The sequence below is a fragment of the Bufo gargarizans genome, unplaced genomic scaffold (assembly GCF_014858855.1).
Source record: "Bufo gargarizans isolate SCDJY-AF-19 unplaced genomic scaffold, ASM1485885v1 original_scaffold_1696_pilon, whole genome shotgun sequence".
NCBI classification, from domain to species: Eukaryota; Metazoa; Chordata; class Amphibia; order Anura; family Bufonidae; genus Bufo; species Bufo gargarizans.
This window is the reverse complement of record NW_025334471.1, coordinates 9,716-37,706: the sequence shown is the minus strand read 5'-3', so window position 1 is coordinate 37,706 and position 27,991 is coordinate 9,716. Positions and strand designations below refer to the sequence as shown.

General features: G+C 46.9%; 1 protein-coding gene across 1 annotated transcript; it reads left to right on the top strand.

The window, feature by feature from the left end:
• Positions 1-4: 4 nt before the first annotated feature.
• On the top strand, positions 5-23,733 carry LOC122923537 (zinc finger protein 484-like; the record flags this gene model as incomplete). Its single annotated transcript, XM_044274366.1, has 4 exons — positions 5-543; positions 8,924-9,018; positions 9,098-9,176; positions 23,161-23,733. Coding segments are annotated over exons 1-4 (913 nt in total), but the record flags the coding sequence as incomplete, so codon positions are not given.
• Positions 23,734-27,991: the final 4,258 nt, after the last annotated feature.

Below are 27,991 nucleotides of genomic sequence, written 5' to 3'. Positions count from 1 at the left end.
CCGCAGGTCTTTCATGAACTGATGTATTTTACATTGCTGAGCTCCGCCCCTTTATGTCACATGACATTATCACATGTCCTTTACTAGCGTATACATTCTGCGCTGCTGAGCTCCGCCCCTTTCTGCTCGGGTCACATGATGATGACGTCACCGCAGGTCCTTCCGCTCTCTGTACACATGGAGAAGCTGTCCCCGGCCGCCATGATGGAGGCTCCCCTCCCAGGTAACAGGAGCTGTGGACGGGTCTGCTCCGGGCGGACACTGCTGGTTGTGCGGGGAGGTTCCTGACGGCTCCGCCCCTCACGTGACTTGACGTTATCACAGGTCATTTACTTCTTCCCCTGTGCAAAGCTGAGCTCCACCCCTGCTCTGGTCACATGAAAGTGACGTCACCGCAGGTCCTGTACCACCACCTGTCTGCTCTGCTGAGCTCCGCCCCTTCCTGCTCTGGTCACATGATGATGACGTCACCGCAGGTCCTTCCGCTCTCTGTCTCCATGGAGAAGCTGCCCCCGGCCGCCATGATGGAGGCTCCCCTCCCAGGTAACAGGAGCTGTGGACGGGTCTGGTCTGGGCTGACACTGCTGCATGTGCGGGGAGATTCCTGGGATCTGGGGCCGCGGTCCGTGGGAAGGCCAGGGACCGCGGACCGCGGGAAGGTCCGGGGCCGCGGACCGCGGGAAGGTCCGGGGCCGCGATCCGCGGGAAGGTCCGGGGCCGCGGTCCGCGGGAAGGTCCGGGTCCGCGGTCCGTGGGAAGGTCCCGGGCCGCGGGTTACTCCTCCAGCAGCCGGTGACCGCTCTGCTGACCCGTAATATACGGTATATACCGGTGACATAACATCAGGAGCCGCACAGCGATCAAAGCGGAAAAGTCCATGAGACGGATAGAGACACATCAGGGGGCGTCGTGTATATACTGAGCCCATCACCAGGATACTCCCCCAGTGTCCGATAGGTGCAGGATATAGTGTGTGTGTGTGTATATATATATATATATATACAGTACACTGCCCTCTGTAGTGTATATATACAGTCCTCTGTAGTGTATATATACAGTGTACTGTCCTCTGTAGTGTATATATACAGTGTACTGTCCTCTGTAGTATATATATATATACAGTACACTGCCCTCTGTAGTGTGTATATATACAGTCCTCTGTAGTGTATATATACAGTGTACTGTCCTCTGTAGTATATATATATATACAGTACACTGCCCTCTGTAGTGTATATATACAGTCCTCTGTAGTGTATATATACAGTGTACTGTCCTCTGTAGTATATATATACATACAGTACACTGCCCTCTGTAGTGTATATATACAGTATACTGTCCTCTGTAGTGTGTATATATGCAGTATACTGTCCTCTGTAGTATATATATATACAGTATACTGTCCTCTGTAGTGTATATACAGTACACTGTCCTCTGTAGTATATATACAGTATACTGTTCTCTGTAGTGTATATACAGTGTACTGTCCTCTGTAGTGTTTATACAGTATACTGTCCTCTGTAGTATATATATACATACAGTACACTGCCCTCTGTTGTGTATATATACAGTATACTGTCCTCTGTAGTGTATATATGCAGTATACTGTCCTCTGTAGTATATATACAGTCCTCTGTAGTGTATATATAGTATACTGTCCTTTGTAGTGTATATACAGTATACTGTCCTCTGTAGTATATATATACAGTACACTGCCCTCTGTAGTGTATATATACAGTATACTGTCCTCTGTAGTGTATATATGCAGTATACTGTCCTCTGTAGTGTATATACAGTATACAGTCCTCTGTAGTATATACAGTATACTGTCCTCTGTAGTATATACAGTATACTGTCCTCTGTAGTATATACAGTATACTGTCCTCTGTAGTATATACAGTATACTGTCCTCTGTAGTGTGTATATATAGTATACTGTCCTTTGTAGTGTATATACAGTATACTGTCCTTTGTAGTGTGTATACTGTCCTCTGTAGTGTATATACAGTATACTGTCCTCTGTAGTGTATATACAGTATACTGTCCTCTGTAGTGTATATACAGTATACTGTCCTCTGTAGTATATACAGTATACTGTCCTCTGTAGTGTATATATACAGTATACTGTCCTCTGTAGTGTATATACAGTATACTGTCCTCTGTAGTGTATATACAGTATACTGTCCTCTGTAGTGTATATACAGTATACTGTCCTCTGTAGTGTATATACAGTATACTGTCCTCTGTAGTGTATATACAGTATACTGTCCTCTGTAGTGTATATACAGTATACTGTCCTCTGTAGTGTATATACAGTACACTGTCCTCTGTAGTGTATATACAGTATACTGTCCTCTGTAGTGTGTATATATACAGTATACTGTCCTCTGTAGTGTGTATATATACAGTACACTGTCCTCTGTAGTGTGTATATACACAGTATACTGTCCGCTGTAGTATATATACAGTATACTGTCCTCTGTAGTATATATACAGTATACTGTCCTCTGTAGTGTGTGTATATATACAGTACACTGTCCTCTGTAGTGTATATACACAGTATACTGTCCTCTGTAGTGTATATACAGTATACTGTCCTCTGTAGGGTATATACAGTATACTGTCCTCTGTAGTGTATATACAGTATACTGTCCTCTGTAGTATATATATATATACAGTATACTGTCCTCTGTAGTGTATATACAGTGTACTGTCCTCTGTAGTGTGTATACAGTATACTGTCCTCTGTAGTGTGTATACAGTGTACTGCCCTCTGTAGTGTATATACAGTGTACTGTCCTCTGTAGTGTATATACAGTGTACTGTCCTCTGTAGTGTGTATACAGTATACTGTCCTCTGTAGTGTGTATATATACAGTATACTGTCTTCTGTATTGTATATATACAGTATACTGTCCTCTGTAGTGTATATACAGTGTACTGTCCTCTGTAGTGTGTATACAGTGTACTGTCCTCTGTAGTGTGTATACAGTATACTGTCCTCTGTAGTGTATATATACAGTATACTGTCCTCTGTAGTGTATATACACAGTATACTGTCCTCTGTAGTGTATATACACAGTATACTGTCCTCTGTAGTATATATACAGTGTACTGTCCTCTGTAGTATATATATACAGTGTACTGTCCTCTGTAGTGTGTATACAGTGTACTGTCCTCTGTAGTGTGTATACAGTGTACCGACCTCTGTAGTGTATATACAGTATACCGTCCTCTGTAGTGTATATACAGTATACCGTCCTCTGTAGTGTATATACAGTATACCGTCCTCTGTAGTGTATATACACAGTATACTGTCCTCTGTAGTATATATACAGTGTACTGTCCTCTGTAGTGTATATACAGTATGCTGTCCTCTGTAGTGTGTATACAGTGTACTGTCCTCTGTAGTATATATACAGTATGCTGTCCTCTGTAGTGTATATACAGTATAATGTCCTCTGTAGTATATATACAGTATACTGTCCTCTGTAGTATATACAGTATACTGTCCTCTGTAGTGTGTGTATATACAGTGTACTGTCCTCTGTAGTATATATACAGTGTACTGTCCTCTGTAGTATATATACAGTATACTGTCCTCTGTAGTATATATACAGTATACTGTTCTCTGTAGTGTATATACAGTATACTGTCCTCTGTAGTATATATACAGTATACTGTCCTCTGTAGTGTGTATACAGTGTACTGACCTCTGTAGTGTGTGTGTATATATTAGGGCTGCACGATAAACCGAAAAAATAATCGAATCGCGATAATCGCCAAATGCGATATGACGATTTGGCCGACCCGAAAATGCTGCGATTATATATAAAGGGGCCCTGCGCACATAACTGCCTTTTGCGTGTAAAGTGTTTTACTAGTGTGTGTGGGTGAAACAATCTCTCTCCTAACAGAGTGTCCTCCACAGGTCCCCCATAAGTGTCCTCCACAGGTCCCCCATAAGTGTCCTCCACAGGTCCCCCATAAGTGTCCTCCACAGGTCCCCCATAAGTGTCCTCCACAGGTCCCCCATAAGTGTCCTCCACAGGTCCCCCATAAGTGTCCTCCACAGGTCCCCCATAAGTGTCCTCCACAGGTCCCCCATAAGTGTCCTCCACAGGTCCCCCATAAGTGTCCTCCACAGGTCCCCCATAAGTGTCCTCCACAGGTCCCCCATAAGTGTCCTCCACAGGTCCCCCATAAGTGTCCTCCACAGGTCCCCCATAAGTGTCCTCCACAGGTCCTGTGTAGGAATAGTGAGGGGCAGTAACGTATTAAAACCTAAAGTTTATTTGGACTGTTTAAGAAAAAGCCCCTACCAGACAAACCAGACAGACAACAAACAACGATATGGGACCCACGTGGGTGAGTCGCCAACGGTCAGGTCCGCTAACAAACCGTACAGGGAAGCGGAACTGGCCGACAAATAAACACTAAATGCAGTCTTTTGGCAGGGTGCCACAGACTTAAGGCAATGCCATAAGGCAAATAAAAGGGTGGATCTTACCGGTGGTGCCAGTCAGGACCTTGTAGTCCAAAACCCAGGAGGTGGAGGAGCTTCTCGGGTCCGAAAAACATGTCCTCTAATCAGTTGCACCTGGTGCCGAGGGGCTGCAGGGAAAACCTGTCCCTGTTAATGCCCTACTTGGCCTGTGAATCCCTAGGTAACCTCCTAACACGGGGTCCTTTCCCCGCAAGGGGTGGCCTCGTCCGGAACCTGGCCCTAATAAATGAACCCTAAATGGCCCTATAGGGACAAAGGAATTGGCCACATAAGTGATGGTCGCTACCAGGGTAAAGGTAAACTAGTGTGGTGGATATATTTGAGGTCACAACGCGTTTCATTTATTTGGGAATATATAAAAACTATAAAGGGTACCTCCACTTCACAAAAACAGGGGGGGACCCCCTAACTCTTCAGGGGACAGGGGTCGTGAGTGGAGGAGAATGTCTCTACCCTTAACCCACTGTGGTGATTATATCGGCAAAGGGGAACAATGGGAGAGGGGAAGCCATAAAGGTTGCGCAGACCTGACTAGACCAGTGTGGTCCAAATCAGCCCGGATACCTGTGGATAGCGAAATGACAGAACAAAACCCATTCAGATATCGAACCTACCAGCAGCTTATACACCTATGGCATATGGGTGAATGGTTTACCTACTGTTCAGATCATGGAGCGCGTGTGGCCAGTACCATGGGACCGTCAGACATTCAACACATAAATAATATGGTCATAAGACCAAGTAGCTCCTGCTGTACGGTTTGTTAGCGGACCTGACCGTTGGCGACTCGCCCACGTGGGTCCCATAGCGTTGTTTGTTGTCTGTCTGGTTTGTCTGGTAGAGGCTTTTTCTTAAACAGTCCAAATAAACTTTAGGTTTTAATACATTACTGCCCCTCACTATTCCTACATATTTCTTGTCACAGAGCAGTATACCTTGGGAGAGTGCTCACGCATTATCTCCCCTTAGGGACCACCTCTTTGTTCTCGTCCTCCACAGGTCCCCCCCATAACAGCATCCTCCACAGATCCCCCATATGACAGTGTCCTCCACAGATCCCCCATATGACAGTGTCCTCCACAGATCCCCCATATGACAGTGTCCTCCACAGACCCCCCCACATGACAGTGTCCTCCACAGCCGCGTCAGCGGCTCAAGCAAATAGACCTCTAGCACAATTCCCTTAAAATATTGCATCGCATATCGTTATCGCAATTTTTAGGGCCCTAATCGCAATCGCACAAAATTCCCATATCGTGCAGCCCTAGTGTATAGTGTGTATATATATCAGTTTAGTGTCATCTGCAAAAATTGATACTTTACTGTACAAGCCTTCTACAAGATCATTAATACATATATTGAAGAGAATAGGCCCAATACTGACCCCTGTGGTACCCCACTAGTGACAGTGACCCCTCCAGTACTGACCCCTGAGGTACCCCACTAGTGACAGTGACCCCTCCAGTACTGACCCCTGAGGTACCCCACTAGTGACAGTGACCCCTCCAGTACTGACCCCTGAGGTACCCCACTAGTGACAGTGACCCCTCCAGTACTGACCCCTGAGGTACCCCACTAGTGACACTGACCCCTCCAGTACTGACCCCTGAGGTACCCCACTAGTGACGGTGACCCCTCCAGTACTGACCCCTGTGGTACCCCACTAGTGACAGTGACCCCTCCAGTACTGACCCCTGAGGTACCCCACTAGTGACAGTGACCCCTCCAGTACTGACCCCTGAGGTACCCCACTAGTGACAGTGACCCCTCCAGTACTGACCCCTGAGGTACCCCACTAGTGACACTGACCCCTCCAGTACTGACCCCTGAGGTACCCCACTAGTGACGGTGACCCCTCCAGTACTGACCCCTGTGGTACCCCACTAGTGGCAGTGACCCCTCCAGTACTGACCCCTGAGGTACCCCACTAGTGACAGTGACCCCTCCAGTACTGACCCCTGTGGTACCCCACTAGTGACAGTGACCCCTCCAGTACTGACCCCTGAGGTACCCCACTAGTGACACTGACCCCTCCAGTACTGACCCCTGAGGTACCCCACTAGTGGCAGTGACCCCTCCAGTACTGACCCCTGAGGTACCCCACTAGTGACAGTGACCCCTCCAGTACTGACCCCTGAGGTACCCCACTAGTGACACTGACCCCTCCAGTACTGACCCCTGAGGTACCCCACTAGTGACGGTGACCCCTCCAGTACTGACCCCTGTGGTACCCCACTAGTGGCAGTGACCCCTCCAGTACTGACCCCTGAGGTACCCCACTAGTGACAGTGACCCCTCCAGTACTGACCCCTGTGGTACCCCACTAGTGACAGTGACCCCTCCAGTACTGACCCCTGAGGTACCCCACTAGTGACACTGACCCCTCCAGTACTGACCCCTGAGGTACCCCACTAGTGGCAGTGACCCCTCCAGTACTGACCCCTGAGGTACCCCACTAGTGACAGTGACCCCTCCAGTACTGACCCCTGAGGTACCCCACTAGTGACAGTGACCCCTCCAGTACTGACCCCTGAGGTACCCCACTAGTGACAGTGACCCCTCCAGTACTGACCCCTGAGGTACCCCACTAGTGACAGTGACCCCTCCAGTACTGACCCCTGAGGTACCCCACTAGTGACAGTGACCCCTCCAGTACTGACCCCTGAGGTACCCCACTAGTGAAAGTGACCCCTCCAGTACTGACCCCTGTGGTACCCCACTAGTGACAGTGACCCCTCCAGTCCTGACCCCTGAGGTACCCCACTAGTGACAGTAACCCCTCCTGTACTGACCCCTGTGGTACCCCACTAGTGACCCCTCCAGTACTGACCCCTGTGGTACCCCACTATTGACGGTGACCCCTCCAGTACTGACCCCTGTGGTACCCCACTAGTGACGGTGACCCCTCCAGTACTGACCCCTGTGGTACCCCACTATTGACGGTGACCCCTCCAGTACTGACCCCTGTGGTACCCCACTAGTGACGGTGACCCCTCCAGTACTGACCCCTGTGGTACCCCACTATTGACGGTGACCCCTCCAGTACTGACCCCTGTGGTACCCCACTAGTGACGGTGACCCCTCTAGTACTGACCCCTGAGGTACCCCACTAGTGACGGTGACCCCTCTAGTACTGACCCCTGAGGTACCCCACTAGTGACGGTGACCCCTCTAGTACTGACCCCTGAGGTACCCCACTAGTGACGGTGACCCCTCCGGTACTGACCATCGAGGTACCCCACTAGTGACCCCTCCAGTACTGACCCCTGAGGTACCCCACTAGTGACAGTGACCCCTCCGGTACTGACCCCTGAGGTACCCCACTAGTGACAGTGACCCCTCCAGTACTGACCCCTGAGGTACCCCACTAGTGACAGTGACCCCTCCAGTACTGACCCCTGAGGTACCCCACTAGTGACAGTGACCCAATCTGAGTGTGTACCGTTAATAACCCCCCTCTGTTTTCTATCCCTCAGCCAGTTACTTACCCACATACAGACGTTTTCTCCCAGTCCGAGCATTCTCATCTTATATACTAACCTTTCATGTGGTACAGTGTCAGATGCTTTGGAGAAGTCCAGATAAACGATATCGGGGGGCGCTCTCGTCCCTCTATGGGGGTTCAGCCCTGATATCGGGGGGTGCTCTCGTCCCTCTATGGGGGTTCAGCCCTAATATCGGGGGGCGCTCTCGTCCCTCTATGGGGGTTCAGCCCTGATATCGGGGGGCGCTCTCGTCCCTCTATGGGGGTTCAGCCCTGATATCGGGGGGCGCTCTCGTCCCTCTATGGGGGTTCAGCCCTATATCGGGGGGCGCTCTCGTCCCTCTATGGGGGTTCAGTCCTGATATTGGAGGGTGCTCTCGTCCCTCTATGGGGGTTCAGTCCTGATATCGGGGGGCGCTCTCCTCCATCTATGGGTGTTCAGCCCTGATATCGGTGGGGGGTGGTGTTCTCCTCCCTCTATGGGTGTTCAGCCCTGATATCGGGGGGGGGGGGCGCTCTCCTCCCTCTATGGGTGTTCAGCCCTTTATATCGGGGGGGGGGGGCTCTGCTCCCTCTATGGTGGTTCAGCCCTGATATCGGGGGGCCTCTCTCATCCCTCTATGGAGGTTCAGCCCTGATATTAGGGTCACTCTCCTCCCTCTATGGGGGTCACACTTTCCAAGGATTTTTCTTTTCCATTAGAAGCAGAAAACTGAAGGGTCAGAAATTCTTTTGGAAAGCATAAAATGTCCTGTGAATCTGTTGCTCACGAACTGCTGCCGGCTGCCCATAGACTTTCAGGCTGCTGACTGCCACACCCCAATCATCCAGACATTCGGAGGGCAGCGGGGTGAACTCCACCCTAATCCACCCGCAGGTTCCTGCTCTCCGCTCAGCGCTCAGTATTGTATTCAGTCTGTGTGTTATCTCCTATAGGTTCTGACTCCAGGAGGAGAAGTCCCCCCGAGAGATGTCCCCGTCCTCTGTATTCCCAGGACTGTCCAGAGGAGAAGCTCCCAGAGAACCATCAGGTAGATGGAGCTGAAGTCTCCCCAGAATCCGACCAGAAAGGGACTGAACCAAAGACCATTTTACATTTCTCTTCTTCAGGATGAAAATCTGATGGATATTAAGGCTGAGGTTAAAGATGAAGCAGAAGAGGAGACGGATTTATGGGGCGATCAGCAGGGTAAGGAGGGGGGGCGTCCTAATCCATCTTACAGCTAAATGACCTTTGATGATGTCACCGCAGGTCCTGGTCTAGTAACCCATCTTTCTAGCCCAAATCTATAATTCAGTAGATAAAATATTTATCCATTTAGCTACCGTATTTTTTCACTTTATAAGACGCCCCCGACGATAAGGCGCCCCCGACGATAAGGCGCCCCCGACGATAAGACGCACCTAGGTTTTCAGGAGGAAAATAAGTATAAAATATTTTGAACCAAAAGGTGTGCTTTTGGTAGGTTTTGAACTAATGGTGGTCTGTGGATGACGCACTGTTATGGGGGGGGGGGGATCTGTGGATGACGCACTGTTATGGGGGGGGGGATCTGTGGATGACGCACTGTTATGGGGGGATCTGTGGATGACGCACTGTTATGGGGGGATCTGTGGATGACGCACTGTTATGGGGGGGATCTGTGGATGACGCACTGTTATGGGGGGGATCTGTGGATGACGCACTGTTATGGGGGGGATCTGTGGATGACGCACTGTTATGGGGGGGATCTGTGGATGACGCACTGTTATGGGGGGGATCTGTGGATGACGCACTGTTATGGGGGGATCTGTGGATGACGCACGGTTATGGGGAAATCTGTGGATGACGCATTATGGGGGGGATCTGTGGATGACGCACTGTTATGGGGGGATCTGTGGATGACGCATTATGGGGGGGATCTGTGGATGACGCACTGTTATGGGGGGATCTGTGGATGACGCACTGTTATGGGGGGATCTGTGGATGACGCACTGTTATGGGGGGGATCTGTGGATGAAGCACTGTTATGGGGGGATCTGTGGGTGACGCACTGTTATGGGGGGGGGATCTGTGGATGACGCACTGTTATGGGGGGGGGATCTGTGGATGACGCACTGTTATGGGGGGGATCTGTGGATGACGCACTGTTATGGGGGGGATCTGTGGATGGCGCACTGTTATGGGGGGATCTGTGGATGACGCATTATGGGGGGGATCTGTGGATGACGCACTGTTATGGGGGGATCTGTGGATGACGCACTGTTATGGGGGGATCTGTGGATGACGCACTGTTATGGGGGGATCTGTGGATGACGCACTGTTATGGGGGGGATCTGTGGATGACGCACTGTTATGGGGAAATCTGTGGATGACGCACTGTTATGGGGGGGGGATCTGTGGATGACGCACTGTTATGGGGGGGGGATCTGTGGATGACGCACTGTTATGGGGGGGATCTGTGGATGACGCACTGTTATGGGGGGGATCTGTGGATGGCGCACTGTTATGGGGGGATCTGTGGGTCACACTTATGTCATCCACAGATCCCCATAAGTGTCATCTACAGATCCCCCATCAGATGCATCAGTGTGGAGGGAGGAGGCGGGGCCACTCATGGCGGGGCCCGGTGCAGTGATTCTACTCTAATACACCGAGCCCCGCAGCTGTTAAGTACATTCAATCCGAATGGGTCTGCAATTACTGTACTTACTGTAGTACCGTATGTTCAGCATTAAGACGGCGCATTAATGCTATACATACAGTACTACAGTAAGTACAGTAATTGCAGACACATTCGGATTGAATGGACTTAACAGCTGCGGGGCCCGGTGTATTAGAATAGAGTCACTGCACCGGGCCCCGCCATGAGTGGCCCCGCCTCCTCCCTCCACACTGATTCTAAGCATAGCGGCCAGCGAAGTATCCGCTTTATAAGACGCACAGCCATTTCCCCCTCAGTTTTGGGGGTGAAAAAGTGCATCTTATAAAGCGAAAAATACGGTAATCTATCCAGTATCTATCTATTAGCTAAAGGATGCCACCACAGGTCCTGGCATTTGTTATAGATAAATATTTTATCTATCTATATACAGTGAAGAACAGAAGTAGTTGAACACCCTGTAATTTTGTAAGTTCTCCCACTTAGAAATCATGGAGGGTCTGCCATTCACATTGTAGGGGCGTTCCCATCTGAGAGACCGAATAACAAAAAATATTCAGGAAATCCCATTGTATGATTTGTAAAGAATGTCTTTGTCTTGCTCTGCTGAACAGAAGTATCTGAACACCTGAGAAACAGCAAGAATTCTGTCTCTCAAAGACCTGTTACTGCGCCTTTAAAAAGTCCACCTCTGCTCCACTCATTAATCTGACTTAGTAGCACTTGTCTGAGCTCTTTAAAGACCCCTGTCCACCCCACAGTCAGTCAGACACCAACTACTACCATGGGCAAGACCAAAGAGATGTCAAAAGACACCAGAGACCAAATTGTGCACCTCTTCAAGGCTGGAAAGGGCTACGGGGCAATTGCCAAGCAGCTTGGTGAAAGTAGATCAACTGTTGGAGCAATTGTTAGAAAATGGAAGAGGCTCAAGACTACTGTCAGTCTCCCTCGGACTGGGGCTCCATGCAAGTTCTCACCTCGTGGGGTATCGCTGATAAGAAAGGTGAGGAATCAGCCCAGAACTACAAGGGAGGAGCTGGTCAATGACTTGAGAGAGCTGGGACCACAGGTCAGAGGTCACTGTCGGTAGAACACTACGCCGTCATGGTTTCAGATCATGCATTGCACGGAAGGTTCCGCTGCTCAAGTCATCACATGTCCAGGCCCGTCTGAAGTCTGCCAATGACCATCTGGATGATCCAGAGGAGGCCGGGGAGAAAGTCATGTGGTCAAATGAGACCAAAGTAGACATTTTTGGTCTAAACTTCACTCATCCTTTTTCCTCCAAACATGACGAGTTGCATCCAAAGAACATCATCCCTACTGTGAAGCATGGGGGGGGGAGGTGTAACATCATGTTTTGGGGGGCTTTTATGCAAAGAGGACGGACAACTGCACTGTATTAAGGAGAGGATGAATGGGGCCATTTATCGTGAGATTTTGAGCAGCAACCTCCTTCCCTCAGTCAGAGCATTGAAGATGGGTCGTGGCTGGGTCTTCCAACGTGACAACGACCTGAAGCACACAACCAGGATAACCAAGGAGTGGCTCCGTAAGGAGCATATCAAGGTTCTGGGGTGGCCTAGCCAGTCTCCAGACCTAAATCCAATAGAACATCTTTGGAGGGAGCTGAAACTCCGTGTTGCTCAGCGACAGCCTCGAAACCTGACAGATGTAGAGGAGATCTGTGTGGAGGAGTCGGCCGAAACCCCTGCTGCCATGTCTGCAAACCTGGTCAAGAACTACAGGAGACGTCTGACCTCTGGAACTGCAAACAACGGCTTCTGGACCAAATATTAACACGGATCTTCTCAGGTGTTCAGATACTTCTGTTCAGCAGAGCAAGACAAATAACTTCTTTACAAATCATACAATGGGATTTCCTGAATGTCTCTCAGATGGGAATGCCCCTACAATGTGAATGTCGGACCCTCCAGGATTTCTGAGCCGGAGAACTTGCAAAATCGCAGGGTTTTCAACTACTTCTGTTCCTCACTGTATCTACCCAATTGATCGTCCTATATACCGTATTTTTTTGTTAAATTTGCTTTAATTACATACGATTGTGTTTAATAAAATCTAAGACGGAAATGATTTAAGCAAAATATTTGATCGGCGCATCGAACGCAGATACGTAGCATTTATAAATACTCACGATAGCTAATTGCGGCACCCAACTTTCCAGGGTGTCGATTCTGTGCGTCAGGATATGTTCGGACACATTGAAGACATGTTCGACGATTCAGACGTCCTAAGGCGCTATTTACGAGAGTCAGCCGCGGCACCCAACTTTCCCGGGTGCCGATAACCTCTTAGAGACGCATGCCTCCTTAGCGTCTTCCTACAGATTTGTCTTTTGTCCCGTCGGCAGCATGTGTTACCGGATGGTCTTTCCATTTTGCCCTATTTCATAGCCGCAGCTGTCGCAGATATACAACGTATCTAGTAGTCAGATCCGCCACCACTGACTTAGGCCTCTCGCACATGCCCGTATGGATTCTGCAGTCCGGATTTCACAGATACGTTGTTCCGTTTTGTTTTTTTTCAGTTCCGCTTCTATTAAAAATAATAAATATAAAAATAAATAGGCCGATAATACATAGATGGATAAGACTTGTTAGTTCAAGTACAAGTGCTTCTCCCCCCCCCCCCCATGGGCCAGTATCAAGTGCCAAACCCCCCCCCTCATACTTACCTCCTTAGCAGCAATGCGATGCAGGCCTCTTCTGGCCCGTGTCCCGCGATGTACGGCTCAGGTGGCGCGATGACGTCATCGCGCCGCCTGCACCGCTCTGATAGGCTGCGGGCACAAGGCCCGCAGCCTATCAGAAGAACAGGGAAGGGAGACTACACTATAAAAGGCTGGAGACATGTAGTAATGGCTGTTATACCTCAGGTAGGTGTCATCAGATGCCGGGTGTTATAGATGACATTACTACTACACTATAAAGACTGGAGACATGTAGTAATGACTGTTATACCTCAGGTAGGTGTCATCAGATGTCGGGTGTTATAGATGACATTACTACTACACTATAAAGGCTGGAGACATGTAGTAATGGCTGTTATACCTCAGGTAGGTGTCATCAGATGCCGGGTGTTATAGATGACATTACTACTACACTATAAAGGCTGGAGACATGTAGTAATGGCTGTTATACCTCAGGTAGGTGTCATCAGATGCCAGGTGTTATAGATGACATTACTATATATGGGAATCACACTTTCCAAGGATTTTTCTTTACCATTAGAAGCAGAAAACTGAAGGGTCAGAAATTCCCTGGAAACCATAGAAAGGCTGGTGAATCTGTGGCTCACGAACTGCTGCCGGCTGCCCATAGACTTCCAGGCTGCTGACTGCCACACCCCAGTTATCAGGACACCCGAAGGGCAGCGGGGTGAACTCCACCCTAATCCACCTGCAGGTTCCTGCTCTCCTCTGCCGCAATTCAGTGCTCAGTATTGTATTCAGTCTGTGTGTTATCTCCTATAGGTTCTGACTCCAGGAGGAGAAGTCCCCCCGAGAGATGTCCCCCTCCTCTGGATTCCCAGGACTGTCCAGAGGAGAAGCTCCCAGAGAACCATCAGGTAGATGGAGCCGAAGTCTCCCCAGAATCCGACCAGAAAGGGACTGAACCAAAGATCATTTTACATTTCTCTTGTTTAGGATGAAAATCTGATGTATATTAAGGTTGAGGTTAAAGATGAAGAAGAGGAGATGGATTTATGGGGCAATCAGCAGGGTAAGGTGGGGGGGACTGTCATGGGTCACCTGGATACTACTCCCATCATCTCATCATCACATGTAATAATCTCTCCTGTCCCTGTGTGTTTCCTACAGATGGACTCCTAGAAGGAAATCCCCCCGAGAGATGTCCCCGTCCTCTGTATTCCCAGGACTGTCCAGAGGAGAAGCTCCCAGAGAACCATCAGGTAGATGGAGCTGAGCCCTATACACATCTATATAGGGGGGTCTTGCAGTCATAGAGGGGTCATAGATGGTGGGGGTCTCTTATGTGGATCTGTTAGATTTCCTACCTGTCTGCTATATTGTCCTGAATTGTTACAGATGACAAATCGGGGGGAAGATCTGACTGATATTAAAGTGGAGGATGAAGAAGAGCGGATGATGTGCGATCCCCCGTGTAAGAGTGAGGTGGAGGAGGACATTCCAGTCCATGTGACCACAGGTATGGAATCGTGAATGGAGGAAGGGAATTGGCAGGTTTCTTCAGGTGAGGCTCCACCTTAGAGCTGCAGTAAAGGAGACATGTAGTAATGGTTGTTATACCTCAGGTAGGTGTCATCAGATGCCGGGTGTTATAGGTGACATTACTTCTACACTATAAAGGCTGGAGACGTAGTAATGGCTGTTATACCTCAGGTAGGTGTCATCAGATGCCGGGTGTTATAGGTGACATTACCTTTACACTATAAAGGCTGGAGACATGTAGTAATGGCTGTTATACCTCAGGTAGGTGACATCAGATGCCGGGTGTTATAGATGACATTACTACTACACTATAAAGGCTGGAGACATGTAGTAATGACTGTTATTATGAATGATCAGATTGTCACATTTTTTATGTTATACCCAAAAACTTAAAGGCTATGGACACCTTTGGGGGCATATTGTACTTGAGCTAAAAATCTTTTTTTTTTTCAATTGGTTTATAAAAAATATGGAGTCCTTTTCTCTGTACAGAGCTGAGATGCTCTACTGGCAGGATATGAATTTTCTCTCTGCTCCGTCAGGCAGGGAGGTGACAGGCTCCTTATCTCTGACATTATAGACCCTCATTATAGATCAGTTCTTATCTTACTGATGGCCTCTAAGGCCTGTATTACACCAACAGATTATCTGACAGATTTTCTGACCATTCATTGGTCAGATGGTCTATTACACACACAGATCTTTTGTTATACACACCAACTATTGGTCTCATTGGACAGATATTGGTCAGATAATCTGTTGGTGTAATACAGGCCTTAGTAATTTAGAGATCAGCATTATTAGATGACCAGCACAAGTACCAGTCACACAGCTAGAAAAACAATTAACCCTTTGTGACAGAACGGCTCAATATTTTTACTAAAGATCAATTGAAAAAATGATTTTAGCCCCAAATGAGTAAAATCAATCATAGAAATAATGTTCCCCATACATAGTCTTTAAATGTATTTTATTGGGATTTTATGTGATCGACCAACACAAAGTACAAGTCTGTGTGAGGTTTCTCTGCAGAAGCGTCTGTGAACAGCAATTTTTAAGTCTTGTCACAGACAAGACTGAACCCTTCCATTGTAGCTCTGGCTGGATGTTTAGGGTTGTTGTCCTGCTGGAATGTGAACCTCCACACCAGTCTGAAGTCTTCTGCAGCCTCTACCATATTTTCCCCTCACACATGACGGCACCCCATGCGACCAGGGACCTCCCATCCGGGACAGGAAACCTGAGAAGATAAAAGGTTCACACCCCCACCAAGCACCAGTTCAGGTTTCCTGTCCTCCGGATAGGAAGTTCCTGGGAAGCTCTTAAGGATGGTTCTCACCGGCAGCTGGGGGGAGGCCCAGGTTCTGATCCAGTAGGTGGCCTCTCCCAGGTGGCTGAAGGCTCCCCAGGGCTGCTGCCTATAGTCTGTTTGTTTTTCCCCCGCATTCCGGCCCCGATCCCGAGGGAGCCGCTGTGGCTGTGTTCAGGCGGCTTCCCTCATGCTGTTCGGCGTCTTTGCCCGGCTTCCTGTTGGCGTCAGGGGGGCGTCTGCGCATGCGTGCGCTTCCGGCGGGGCTTAACCCGGAAGTTGGGAAAAAAGCGCCGGAATAGCCTAGGCGCGTCTTTTAAAATATAAATGTGGCTGCGGGGGGAATCCAGCCAGCTGATGTAGCACACAGTGCTGAAGAGGCTTGTTTCCCTGCAAAAATGTCCGAGCCGGTAGATAGACGCGCCGAACCCCTGGAACCCTCGAGGCCTGCTAGTCCGGTACCAGTTCTGAGGAGTGGGGACAAAGATCAGTGGTGAGGTGTATCAAAAAGAAGGGCTTTCCGGTTTCCCAACGCCCCCTCTTTTTTCGTAGATACCAGAATAAAAAACAAATGGGTAGACAGTACGACAGAAGGGAAAAGGATAGATTTCCTAAGAAATCCGACGGTTTCCTTTTTAAGCCCCAAGACCTAAGGATAAGCAATGACGCCACATCCCAGGTAGGGGGAATATTATCTCTTTTTCTTCCAGCCTGGAAAACGGTAACCAAAAACGGTTGGATCCTGGAAGGGATTGGAGAAGGGTTCTGGCTAGAGTTTCTGACCCGTCCGCAGGATTCATTCATTCAGACAGACTGCCCCAAGGACCAAATCAAAAGACAGGCCTTAGAGTTAGAGGTGTTGCTTCTTCTACGGAAAGGGGTAGTTGTCCCGGTTCCACAGGCAGAGAGGGGCAAGGGATTTTACTTTTCCTCAGTTTTTTTTTTTTTTGTGAAAAAACCCAATGGCTCCTTCAGAGTAATCCTGAACTTAAAGAAACTAAACAAGTTCCTCAAATACAAGAAGTTTTGCATGGAGACCATAAGATCAGCCATAGATCTCCTAGCAAGAGATTGCTGGATGGCGACTCTGGACTTAGAGGATGCATATTACCATGTGCCAATTCATGTGTCCTCCCCAAAAATTTTAAGGACAGTGGTCTGGGTTCAGGGAGAGAGTCTACACCTGCAATACAAAGCCCTACCTTTTGGGGTTTCACAAGCCCCCAGAATCTTTACAAAAGTGATTGCGGAGGTGGCTTCCTTTTTAAGATTGTCAGTGGTTCCGTTGCTGCCATATTTAGACGACTTCCTGTTTATTTCCCAGACCAAAGAAAAGTTAAACCAAAACATCAGTGTTTCCTGCGCCCTGTTAAAGAACTTGGGCTGGAAAATAAATTGGAAAAAGTCTTGCCTGTCACCATCTCAGACTTGTGTGTTTTTAGGCATCCTGTTAGATTCCCGGATAGAAAAAAACTTTCCTCCCGTCCACCAAGATAATCTCCATCAGGGAACATGTTTGGGATCTTTTCAGGTCCAACCTCTGCTCGTTCAGAAGGGCGATGGCAGTACTGGGCCACCTGACGGCAACAATTCCGGCAGTCTCATATGAGCAGGCCCATACAAGGAAGCTACAGTCATGCATCCTGCACCAATGTAACAGCTGCAATCAGTCGTTAGACCGGTCTTTCCATTTATCCGCGGAAGCGAGGATGTCTCTTCTTTGGTGGACAGTGCCAGAGAATCTTTCAGCAGGGGTACCCTGGTCTTTTCAGGATCCGATAATAATAACTATGGATGCCAGCCCATGGGGGTGGGGGACTCACTCAGGGAACAAAGGTTGGCAAGGGAGGTGGGATTTGAACACCAGGAATGCCACTTCAAACTTCAAAGAACTGAAGGCAGTGGAAATGGCGTTAAAAGCGATAGTTCCGGTCATATCACACAAGAAAATAATTCTATACTCGGACAACTTAACAGTCGCATACGTCAACCATCAAGGTGGAACAAGGGTACCTTCTCTGGCAATACTCTGTCACCAGATTTTTCAGCTAGCAGAACAGAAACATCTATCCCTGTCGACAGTCCACATAAAAGGGAAGAAGAACATAGTGGCCGATTTTCTGAGCCGCACCCAGCTAAAACAAGGAGATTGGTGTCTAAACCTAGAGGTATTCTCCCAGTTAACTAAAAAATTCAGCCTCCCCACGGTAGACCTGTTTGCCTCCAGGAAGAACAAGAAAGTAGAGAGATTCTTCTCCCTAAATCGTTTGGACGATCCAACAGCCCTAGACGGATTGGCACAGGACTGGTCTCAGGAGGAGGGTTATGCCTTCCCTCTTTTTTTCCCTAATTCTGCAGGTCCTAAAGAAAGTCCAGAGGGAGAAAGCGATAATTACCCTAGTTGCCCCAGTATGGCCAAAAAGGTCCTGGTACTCCTGCCTCCTAGACTTAGCGATAGCCCCCCCCCCCCCCCCCCCCCCCCCATGGATTTTACCTCCCCGGGAGGACCTATCGTATCAAGGCCCAATCCTGCATCCCAATCCAAAAATCTTGCACCTGGCAGTGTGGAGACTGAAAGGGGGATTTGGTTAGGCAGGGGTCTGTCCCAATCAGTAGTGATCACCATTCTGGGAAGTGGGAAAGCTACTACAGCTAGGAAATATAATAAGATCTGGGAGGTCTTCTCCTCCTTCTTAGGCATCGATCCTGACCCCTTCTCTCCTCCAAATGTCTCAAGGGCCCTAGACTTTTTACAAGCTGTTCTGGATAAGGGGCTTAGGGCTTCCACCCTGAGAGTGCATGTGGCAGCTTTAAGTAACTTTTTTGATATGCAGCTGGCCCTTTATCCTTGGGTAAAAAGATTTCTTTCAGCGGCCTCCAGGATCCACCCTTCGATAAGACCGTTGTCCCCTCCTTGGGACTTAAACTCGGTCTTGACGGCCCTGTCACAGAAACCTTTTGAACCCCTGTCAAAGATCCCCATAGATATGCTCTCCTTGAAGATGTCCTTTTTATTGGCCATTACTTCAGCTAGAAGGATTTCAGAGATTCAAGCCTTCTCGGCTTTTCCACCTTATACCCAGATCTTAGATGACAAAGTTATTATTAGGCCTCTGCCGTCCTTCCAGCCAAAAGTGGTTACGGACTTCCACAGAAGTCAAGATGTTATCCTTCCATCTTTCTGCACAAATCCTTCCAATGATTTAGAAAGGGAGTATCATTGCCTGGACGTCAAAAGATGTTTAACTTATTTTGAGTCTACCTCGGCCTGGAGGTTGGAAGAAAACCTCCTTATTCAGTTTTCGGGTAATAATAAGGGGTGGAAAGTGTCCATGGCAGTCATTGCTAGATGGGTCAAAAGGGCCATTTCCGAAGCCTATCTAGCACAGGGTCTCTCACCCCCTTCAGGGGTTGGAGCTCACTCCACCCGAGCGGTGGCTATGTCCTGGGCCGAGAAGGCGGATGCCTCTCTGGCTCAAATTTGTAGTACAACATTGCTTACTGGTAATTGGTTTTCTCGATACCCATGACGGCACCCCCAAAATTTTTCCCTCCCCCCCCCAAAAAAAGCTTTATAGGTATTATAGTTACCTTAATGGGTTATATACGGAGTAGCCTGCTACTCCTTGATAAGTTTTCTTAGGGAAATTCCCTAATGTACAGTCTAGTTCAGAAGAGATATAATGTACCGTATTGGATTGATCTCTCTCTCTCTTTCTTACATGTGTTCACCTCCGGAGTACTGTTTATTACTATAACTGGTGCTTGGTGGGGGTGTGAACCTTTTTATCTTCTCAGGTTTCCTGTCCCGGATGGGAGGTCCCTGGTCGCATGGGGTGCCGTCATGGGTATCGAGAAAACTAATTACCGGTGAGCAATGTTGTTTTCCTCCAGGATTGGCCTGTATTTAGCTCCTTCCATCTTCCCATCAACTCTGACCAGCTTTCCTGTCCCTGCTGAAAAGAAGGCCCCCCACAGTATGATGCTGCCACCACCATGTTTTACGGTGGGTATGGTGGGTTCAGGGTGATGCGCAGTGGTAGTTTTCTGTCACACATAGCATATTGCATTTGTGCCAAAAAGTTCCACTTTGGTCTCCTCTGACCAGAGCACCTTCTTCCACGTGTTTGCTGTGTCCCCTACATGCATTGTGGCAAACTTCAAACAAGATTTCTTATGGCTTTCTTCTTGCCACTCTTCCATAAAGGGCAGATTGGTGGAGTACACAACTAATAGCTGTGCTGTAGACAGATTCTCCCACCTGAGCTGTGGATTTCTGCAGTGTGACCATGGTCCTCCTGGCTGCTTCGCTAATTAGTGCTCTCCTTGCCTTGGCTGTCAGTTAAGGTGGACTGTTCTGTATTTCTAGATTTGCAGTTGTGCCATACTCCTTCCATTTTCAGATAATGGACTGACCAGTGCTCCATGAGATGTTCAGAACTTTAGATATTTTTTTTTTTATAACCTAACCCTGCTTTACACTTATCCACAACTTTATTCTTGACCTGTCTGGTGTGTTCCTTGGTTTTCATGATGCTGTTTGATCCCTGATGTTCTCTAACAAACTTCTGAGGCCTTCACAGAAGAGCTGGAGTTATACTGAGAATACATTACACACAGGTGGACTCTATTACTAATTAGGTGACTTCTGAAGGCAATTGGTCACACTGGATTTTATTTAGAGGGATCAGAGTACAGGGGGCTGAATACAAATGCATGCCACACCTTTCAGATATTTATTTATTAAACATTTTGAAACAATGTTTCATCTTCTTCTCACTTCACACAGACTTGTGCTTTGTTGGTCAATGACCTAAAATCCCAATAAAATACATCTAAGTTTGTGAGTGTAACGTGAAGAAATGTTGAAAAGTTTAAGGGGTACGAATACGTTTTATGGCACTGTATAGAAACATAGAAACATAGAATGTGTCGGCAGATAAGAACCATTTGGCCCATCTAGTCTGCCCAATATATCTGAATCCTATGAATAGCCCCGGCCCTATCTTATATGAAGGATGGCCTTATGCCTATCCCATGCATGCTTAAACTCCTTCACTGTATTTGCAGCTGCCACTTCTGCAGGAAGGCTATTCCATGCATCCACTACCCTCTCAGTAAAGTAATACTTCCTTATATTACTTTTAAACCTTTGCCCCTCTAATTTAAAACTGTGTCCTCTTGTGGTAGTTTTTCTTCTTTTAAATATGCTCTCCTCCTTTACCGAGTTGATTCCCTTTATGTATTTAAAAGTTTCTATCATATCCCCTCGGTCTCTTAAAGACCTACATTCCGAATACTGCGCCTTCTTTTTTCCCCAGGCTTGTAAAAACATTTTGGCAAGCTGTTAGATGAGAAGCAAAGTAAAGGAGGGTTACCACCTTCAGTCCCCGCCCCAGAAAACTTCTAAATCTCAGATTTACATGCAAATTCCTAAAGAGCTTCTGCAGTAAACAAGGAGGTCTTTTCTCTATTGGAAAGTTCTGAAAACTTATGGTTCCTTTTATATGATTATAAACCTCAGGGAGATGAATCCGTACCTGGCGTGTAAGGAAATTCAGGATGGAGTCCATCCAATCCGCAATCAAGTATCGTTTCAAGGACTGTGTGATGGGCACAATAGTTATGAAAGATGCTTAGTATCACGTGCCGATTCTTCATTTTCAATATCGTGCCCTAACATTTGGAGTCTGCCAAGCCCCCAGAGTGTTCGCGGGGAGACCCGTGTAGCCCTTTGACTAGACCACCATAAAAAGGCATATTGGCGGTCATTGGGTTAAAGAGGTTTTCAGGTTTAATGTTTCCTCCGCTTCAGATAAATAGCATGGGATGTATTTAACGCTTTTGTTGGAGGTTTGGGTTAAAGGGGTTCTCCAGGCTTTTACTATAAATACCAGATCAGCGGTGGTCCGACGCTTGGCACCCTCGCCGATCAGCTGTATGAAGGGAAGGCGCGTGCACTGCGCACATGCCGTCTCCCTTGCTGGTCACCGCTGCTGCTGTCTATGGCAAAGCTCTCCTGTGAGCGGCGTCACATCTTCTGTACTTTATTTCACACCATCAACACGGATCCATCTTCAATATCTTTTCTTACGCGTTTCGATCATAACGTCTTAGTCACAGCCGGGGTTACACTAATAAATGCCATCTTTACATACTGTCCATTCTGAGACTCCCAGCATGCACCTCTCACTATGGGGGGAGCGCACAGTGTGATTCTACTAGACTCCAATGCATACATGCCCCAACATGAGCCCTCGTACAGCTCCGTGCATATAATTATTTTATTATAAATTAATCATAAATAATGGTAAGAATATGCTGATGCAAAAAAAAAAGTTTTTTTTAACAAAATGTTTCATTCCCCCCCCCCCCCAGTATTAAAACACAAGAAATACTATACACATTTGATATCATTATAATCGTAGTGACCCGGTGAATGGAAGGAACAGGTCAGTTTTACCTTATAGCAAATGTTGTAAAATTAAAACCTATAAAACTTTGTTGGAATTTTTTTTATAATTCCACCCCACCATTTGAAATTTATTTCCCCGCTTCCCACTACATTGTATGCAACCGTACATGGTTCCATTAAAATGGACAACTTGTCCCGCAACAAAAAATCTTGCATATATATATATATATGTGAATGGAAAAATAAGAGTTATGGCTTTGGGAAGGCTTCATTGCAGAGAAGGGAAGGATGTATTCCTCACATTCCTGATGGATCCACTTCTGGCACAAAAAATGTATTTTATATTGTATGTGTCTCTCCAGCCTAAGGCCAGATTCACATGAGCTTATTACGGACATATTATCCATCTGTATTGTGCACATGTGTCCCGACCACAGGTTCAGCTGACATCAACTCACAGCATCATAGATACATGTGCACGTAACGTAGGTGGATATGTCTGTTACATGTGAATCCAGCCTCATTGGAATGTGATACATTTATCAAAAAGTTTTAATAACAAATCATAAAATCTATTCTTAATCTTAACAGAAAATCCCTGTGAGAAGCCTGAAGGAAACATTGTCTTATCTCTAGATTATAAAGAAGATGAAGATACCAGGCAGCGCTCTTCAGAAGAAAACTTCATTACTTGTACTGTACATCCAGGACTTCACAATGCAGAGCCATCAAATAATTCCCCCAAGAATGAGGAACTTTCTAATGACCAATCACAGATTATCAACCCAAGTCCAAATCTATCATATAATCATCCTAAACATGAGGAATCTTCTACTGATCAATCACAGATTATTACTCCAAATATAAGGCAGAAACAGGGTAAAATGTTTAATTGTGAGGAACGTGGAAAACAGTTCAGATATAAGTCAGAGCTTTCTGTACACAGAAGTCGTCACAAAGGAGAGAAGCCGTATTCATGTTCAGAGTGTGGGAAATGTTTTGCCAAGAAATCATATCTTGATCGTCATAAAATAATTCACACAGAAGAGAAGCCATATTCATGTTCAGAATGTGGAAAATGTTTCATAGAAAAAAAAGGTCTTGCTAAACATCTCAGAATTCACACAGGAGAGAAGCCATATTTATGTTCAGTGTGTGGTAAATGTTTTACAGATAGATCATATCTGCTTGCACATCAGAGAATTCACACGGGAGAGAAGCCATATTCATGTTCAGGATGTGGGAAATGCTTTAACCGAAAATCTTGCTTGCTTTTTTTCTTGGGTAGTCTCAGGGAATCCCCCCTAAATTTAGTTGACCAAATGGCAAGCAAGGGGTATTCTTCTGAAGAGGACTACAGGCTTCTGACCCAGTCGGCTGAGGAATGGGAACCCTCATCTGACGAATCCAGCGGGTCAGAATACGAACCTGTAGAAAGCAGTGGCAGTCTGACCCAAAGTTCGGACGATGAGGTTGAGGTCCGTGATACCAACAGGCGTACCCGGCCCCGTGTTGCTAGACCACAGGTTGCGCAGGATCCGCTTCAAGGGCAGCAGAGTGGGGATGTCGTATTACATGGTGAGGCATACACCAGCAGCACAGCCCATCGTGGACCTAGTACCAGCACTGCCGTAGAACATGGTGAAGTGGCGAGCACCAGAAAGGCAGTTGAAGCTGGTACAGTGGCACATGCAGTAGTTCCCCCGTCGCAGCCACCGCACAGACAGGCCCGTAGGGTCCCTGAGGTGCTGGCAAACCCTGATTGGCAGCCCCCATCTTCAGCCGCACCAGTAGTTCCCCCTTTCACCGCCCAGTCTGGAGTTCGGGTTGAGACAGCTCAGATCGGATCGGCACTGGGGTTTTTTGAGCTGTTCTTCACTGATGAGCTCTTTGACTTAGTCGTGGCAGAAACAAACCGGTATGCCACTCAATTTATAGCCGCCAACCCGGGAAGCTTTTATGCCCAGTCTTTCCGGTGGAAACCCGTCCAAGTTTCTGAACTTAAGACTTTTCTGGGCCTTCTCCTCAACATGGGCCTGACAAAAAAGCATGAATTGCGGTCATATTGGTCCACGAACCCAATTCATCATATGCCCATGTTCTCTGCCATGTCCAGGACACGATTTGAGACCATCATGCGTTTCCTGCACTTTAGTGATAACAGCATCTCTTGTCCCAGAGGCCACCCAGCTTTTGACCGGCTCCACAAAATTCGACCCCTCATAGACCACTTTAACACCAAATTTGCAGATTTATATACCCCTGAGCAAAACATCTGCGTAGAAGAGTCCCTGATACATTTTACCGGGGGCCTTGGCTTCAAACAATACATCCCAAGCAAGCGTGTCCGGGGGGTCAAATTGTATAAGCTCTGTGAAAGGGCCACAGGCTATACACACAAATTTCGTGTCTATGAGGGTAAAGATCAGACCCTAGAGCCGGTCGGTTGCCCTGACTACCTGGGGAGCAGTGGGAAGACAGTCTGGGACTTGGTGTCACCCTTATTTGGCAAGGGGTACCACCTTTATGTGGACAATTTCTACACAAGTGTGCCCCTCTTCAGGCATTTGTTTCTAGAACAGATTAGCTGCTGTGGCACTGCGCGACCTAGTCGCCGGGGCTTTCCCCAACAGCTCATTACCACCCGTCTTGCAAGGGGGGAGAGGGCTGCCTTGTGTAACGAAGAACTGCTTGCGGTGAAATGGAGAGACAAGCGTGACGTTTACATGCTCTCCTCCATTCACGCAGACACGACAATCCAAATTGAACGGGCAACCAGTGTCATTGAAAAGCCCCTCTGTGTCCACGACTATAATTTGCTCATGGGAGGAGTGGACTTCAATGACCAGATGTTGGATCCTTATTTACTCTCCCGCAGGACCAGACGCTGGTATAAGAAGGTGTCTGTATACCTAATTCAATTGGCTATGTACAATAGTTTTGTTCTCTACAGTAAGGCTGGGAGAACAGGATCCTTCCTCAAATTTCAGGAAGAGATCGTCGAGAACCTCCTGTATCCAGGAGGTTCAGTGGCCCCAACCACCAGTCTAGGGAGCCGTCTACACGGGCGACATTTCCCCAGTGTCGTTGCTGGTACCTCAAACCAACCGTCACCCCGAAAAAGATGTCGTGTCTGTAGCAGGAGTGGAATAAGGCGTGACACCCGCTATTTCTGTCCTGACTGCCCTGACCACCCTGCCCTATGCTTAGGGGAGTGTTTCCGGAAGTACCACACACAGTTACACTATTAGCATAGGGATTGCATGACACAAACCTCTCCTTTCACCTGGGACAAACCTCTCCTTTCACCTGGGACAAAGTGCATAATGTACTTCGCCCCATCTCTGGGTGATTTGCGCTTTGCACATTGTCCCATGGGGAAGGAGAGGTTTGTCCTATAAAGTTAAAAAAAAAAAAAAAAAATCACAGGTAAGCAAAAAAGTTAATGTTCCAAAAGTTCAATAAAGTTTATAAAAGTTAATGTTCTGTTTCAAATGTTATATAAAGTTAATTGCGTTGCTGCCTTTATATAAAGTTAATTGCTACCGATCAACCAGCTGCAGCACTGATGTGCATTCTAACAGAAGCATTGCGCTGCTGTCAGATTACACAAAAGTCGGTGTATGCGGCGCTGCAAGACGAGATTTCTCCCCTGCAGTAAAAGATACGTTTGCCGATGCTTATCAGCTGAGGGGGCGGCGGTGATCATATGCTTTGGCAAACGCTTTGTATATATAAATAAATAAAATTCCGGCAATGATTTATTCAACCACATCGACTGATGTGAATGGAGAAATCTTTTTTGCCAGGGCATACGAGCTAAGTGGGTATGGATGTTGGGCGGAGCTCCTATGTCCTGGCAGACGCCTTTCCCCTCCTTTTTTTTGCACATTTTTTGGCAGAGATTCGCATGTTGATTGATGCGAATGAAGAAATCTGTGCCGTTCAGTTTTTTCTTTCAGCCCAGAGGCTGAACGAAAAAAAAAAATCTCATTACCCGTATGCTCAATATAAGGAGAATAGCAGAAACTCCCTAATGCTGGCCATACATGTAATGATTGCGGAGACCCTCAAATGCCAGGGCAGTACAAACACCCCACAAATGACCCCATTTTGGAAAGAAGACACCCCAAGGTATTCGCTGAGGGGCATATTGAGTCTATGAAAGATTGAACTTTTTGTCACAAGTTAGCGGAAAGGGGGACTTTGTGAGAAAAAAAAATATTAATAATAATTTCCGCTAACTTGTACCAAAAAAAAAAAAACTTCTATGAACTCGCCATGCCCCTCATGGAATACCTTGGGGTGTCTTCTTTCCAAAATGGGGTCACAAGTGGGGTATTTATACTGCCCTGGCATTTTAGGGGCCCTAAAGCGTGAGAAGTCTGGAATCCAAATGCCCTCCTAAAAGGTACTCATTGGAATTTTGGCCCCTTTGCGCACCTAGGCTGCAAAAAAGTGTCCCACATGTGGTATCGCAGTACTCAGGTGAAGTTGGGCAATGTGTTTTGGGGTGTATTTTTACATATACCCATGCTAGGTGAGAGAAATATCTCTGTAAAATGACAACTTTGTATAAGAAAATTGGAAAAGTTGTCTTTTGCAGAGATATTTATCTCACCCAGCATGAGTATATGTAAAAATACACCCCAAAACACATTGCCCTACTTCTTCTGAGTACGGCGATACCACATGTGTGACACTTTTTTGCAGCCTAGGTGCACAAAGGGGCCCAAATTCCAATGAGTACTTTTAGGATTTCACAGGGCATTTTTACGCATTTGGATTCCAAACTACTTCTCACGCTTTAGATCCCCTAAAATGCAAGGGCAGTATAAATACCCCACAAGTGACCCCATTTTAGAAAGAAGACACGCCAAGGTATTCCGTGAGGGGTATGGTGAGTTTATGTAAAATTTTATTTTTTATCACAAGTTAGTGGAATATGAGACTTTGTAAGAAAAAAATTAAATTCCTTTTCCGCTAACTTGTGACAAAAAATAAAAACTTCCATGAACTCACTATGCCCATCAGCAAATACCTTAGGGTGTCTACTTTCCGAAATGGGGTCATTTGTGGGTTGTCTCTACTGTCTGGGCATTGTAGAACCTCAGGAAACATGACAGGTGCTCAGAAAGTCAAAGTGTGTAAATTAATTTTTTTTGCACCATAGTTTGTAAATGCTATAACTTTTACCCAAACCAATAAATATACACTTATTGCATTTTTTTTTTTTTATCAGACATGTAGAACAATACATTTAGAGAAAAATTTATGAATTTCGGTCAATTTTGATTAATATAAAAAAAAAAATGTCAGCAGCAATGAAATACCACCAAATAAAGCTCTATTAGTGAGAAGAAAAGGAGGTAAAATTCATTTGGGTGGTAAGTTGCATGACCGAGCGATAAACGGTGAAAGT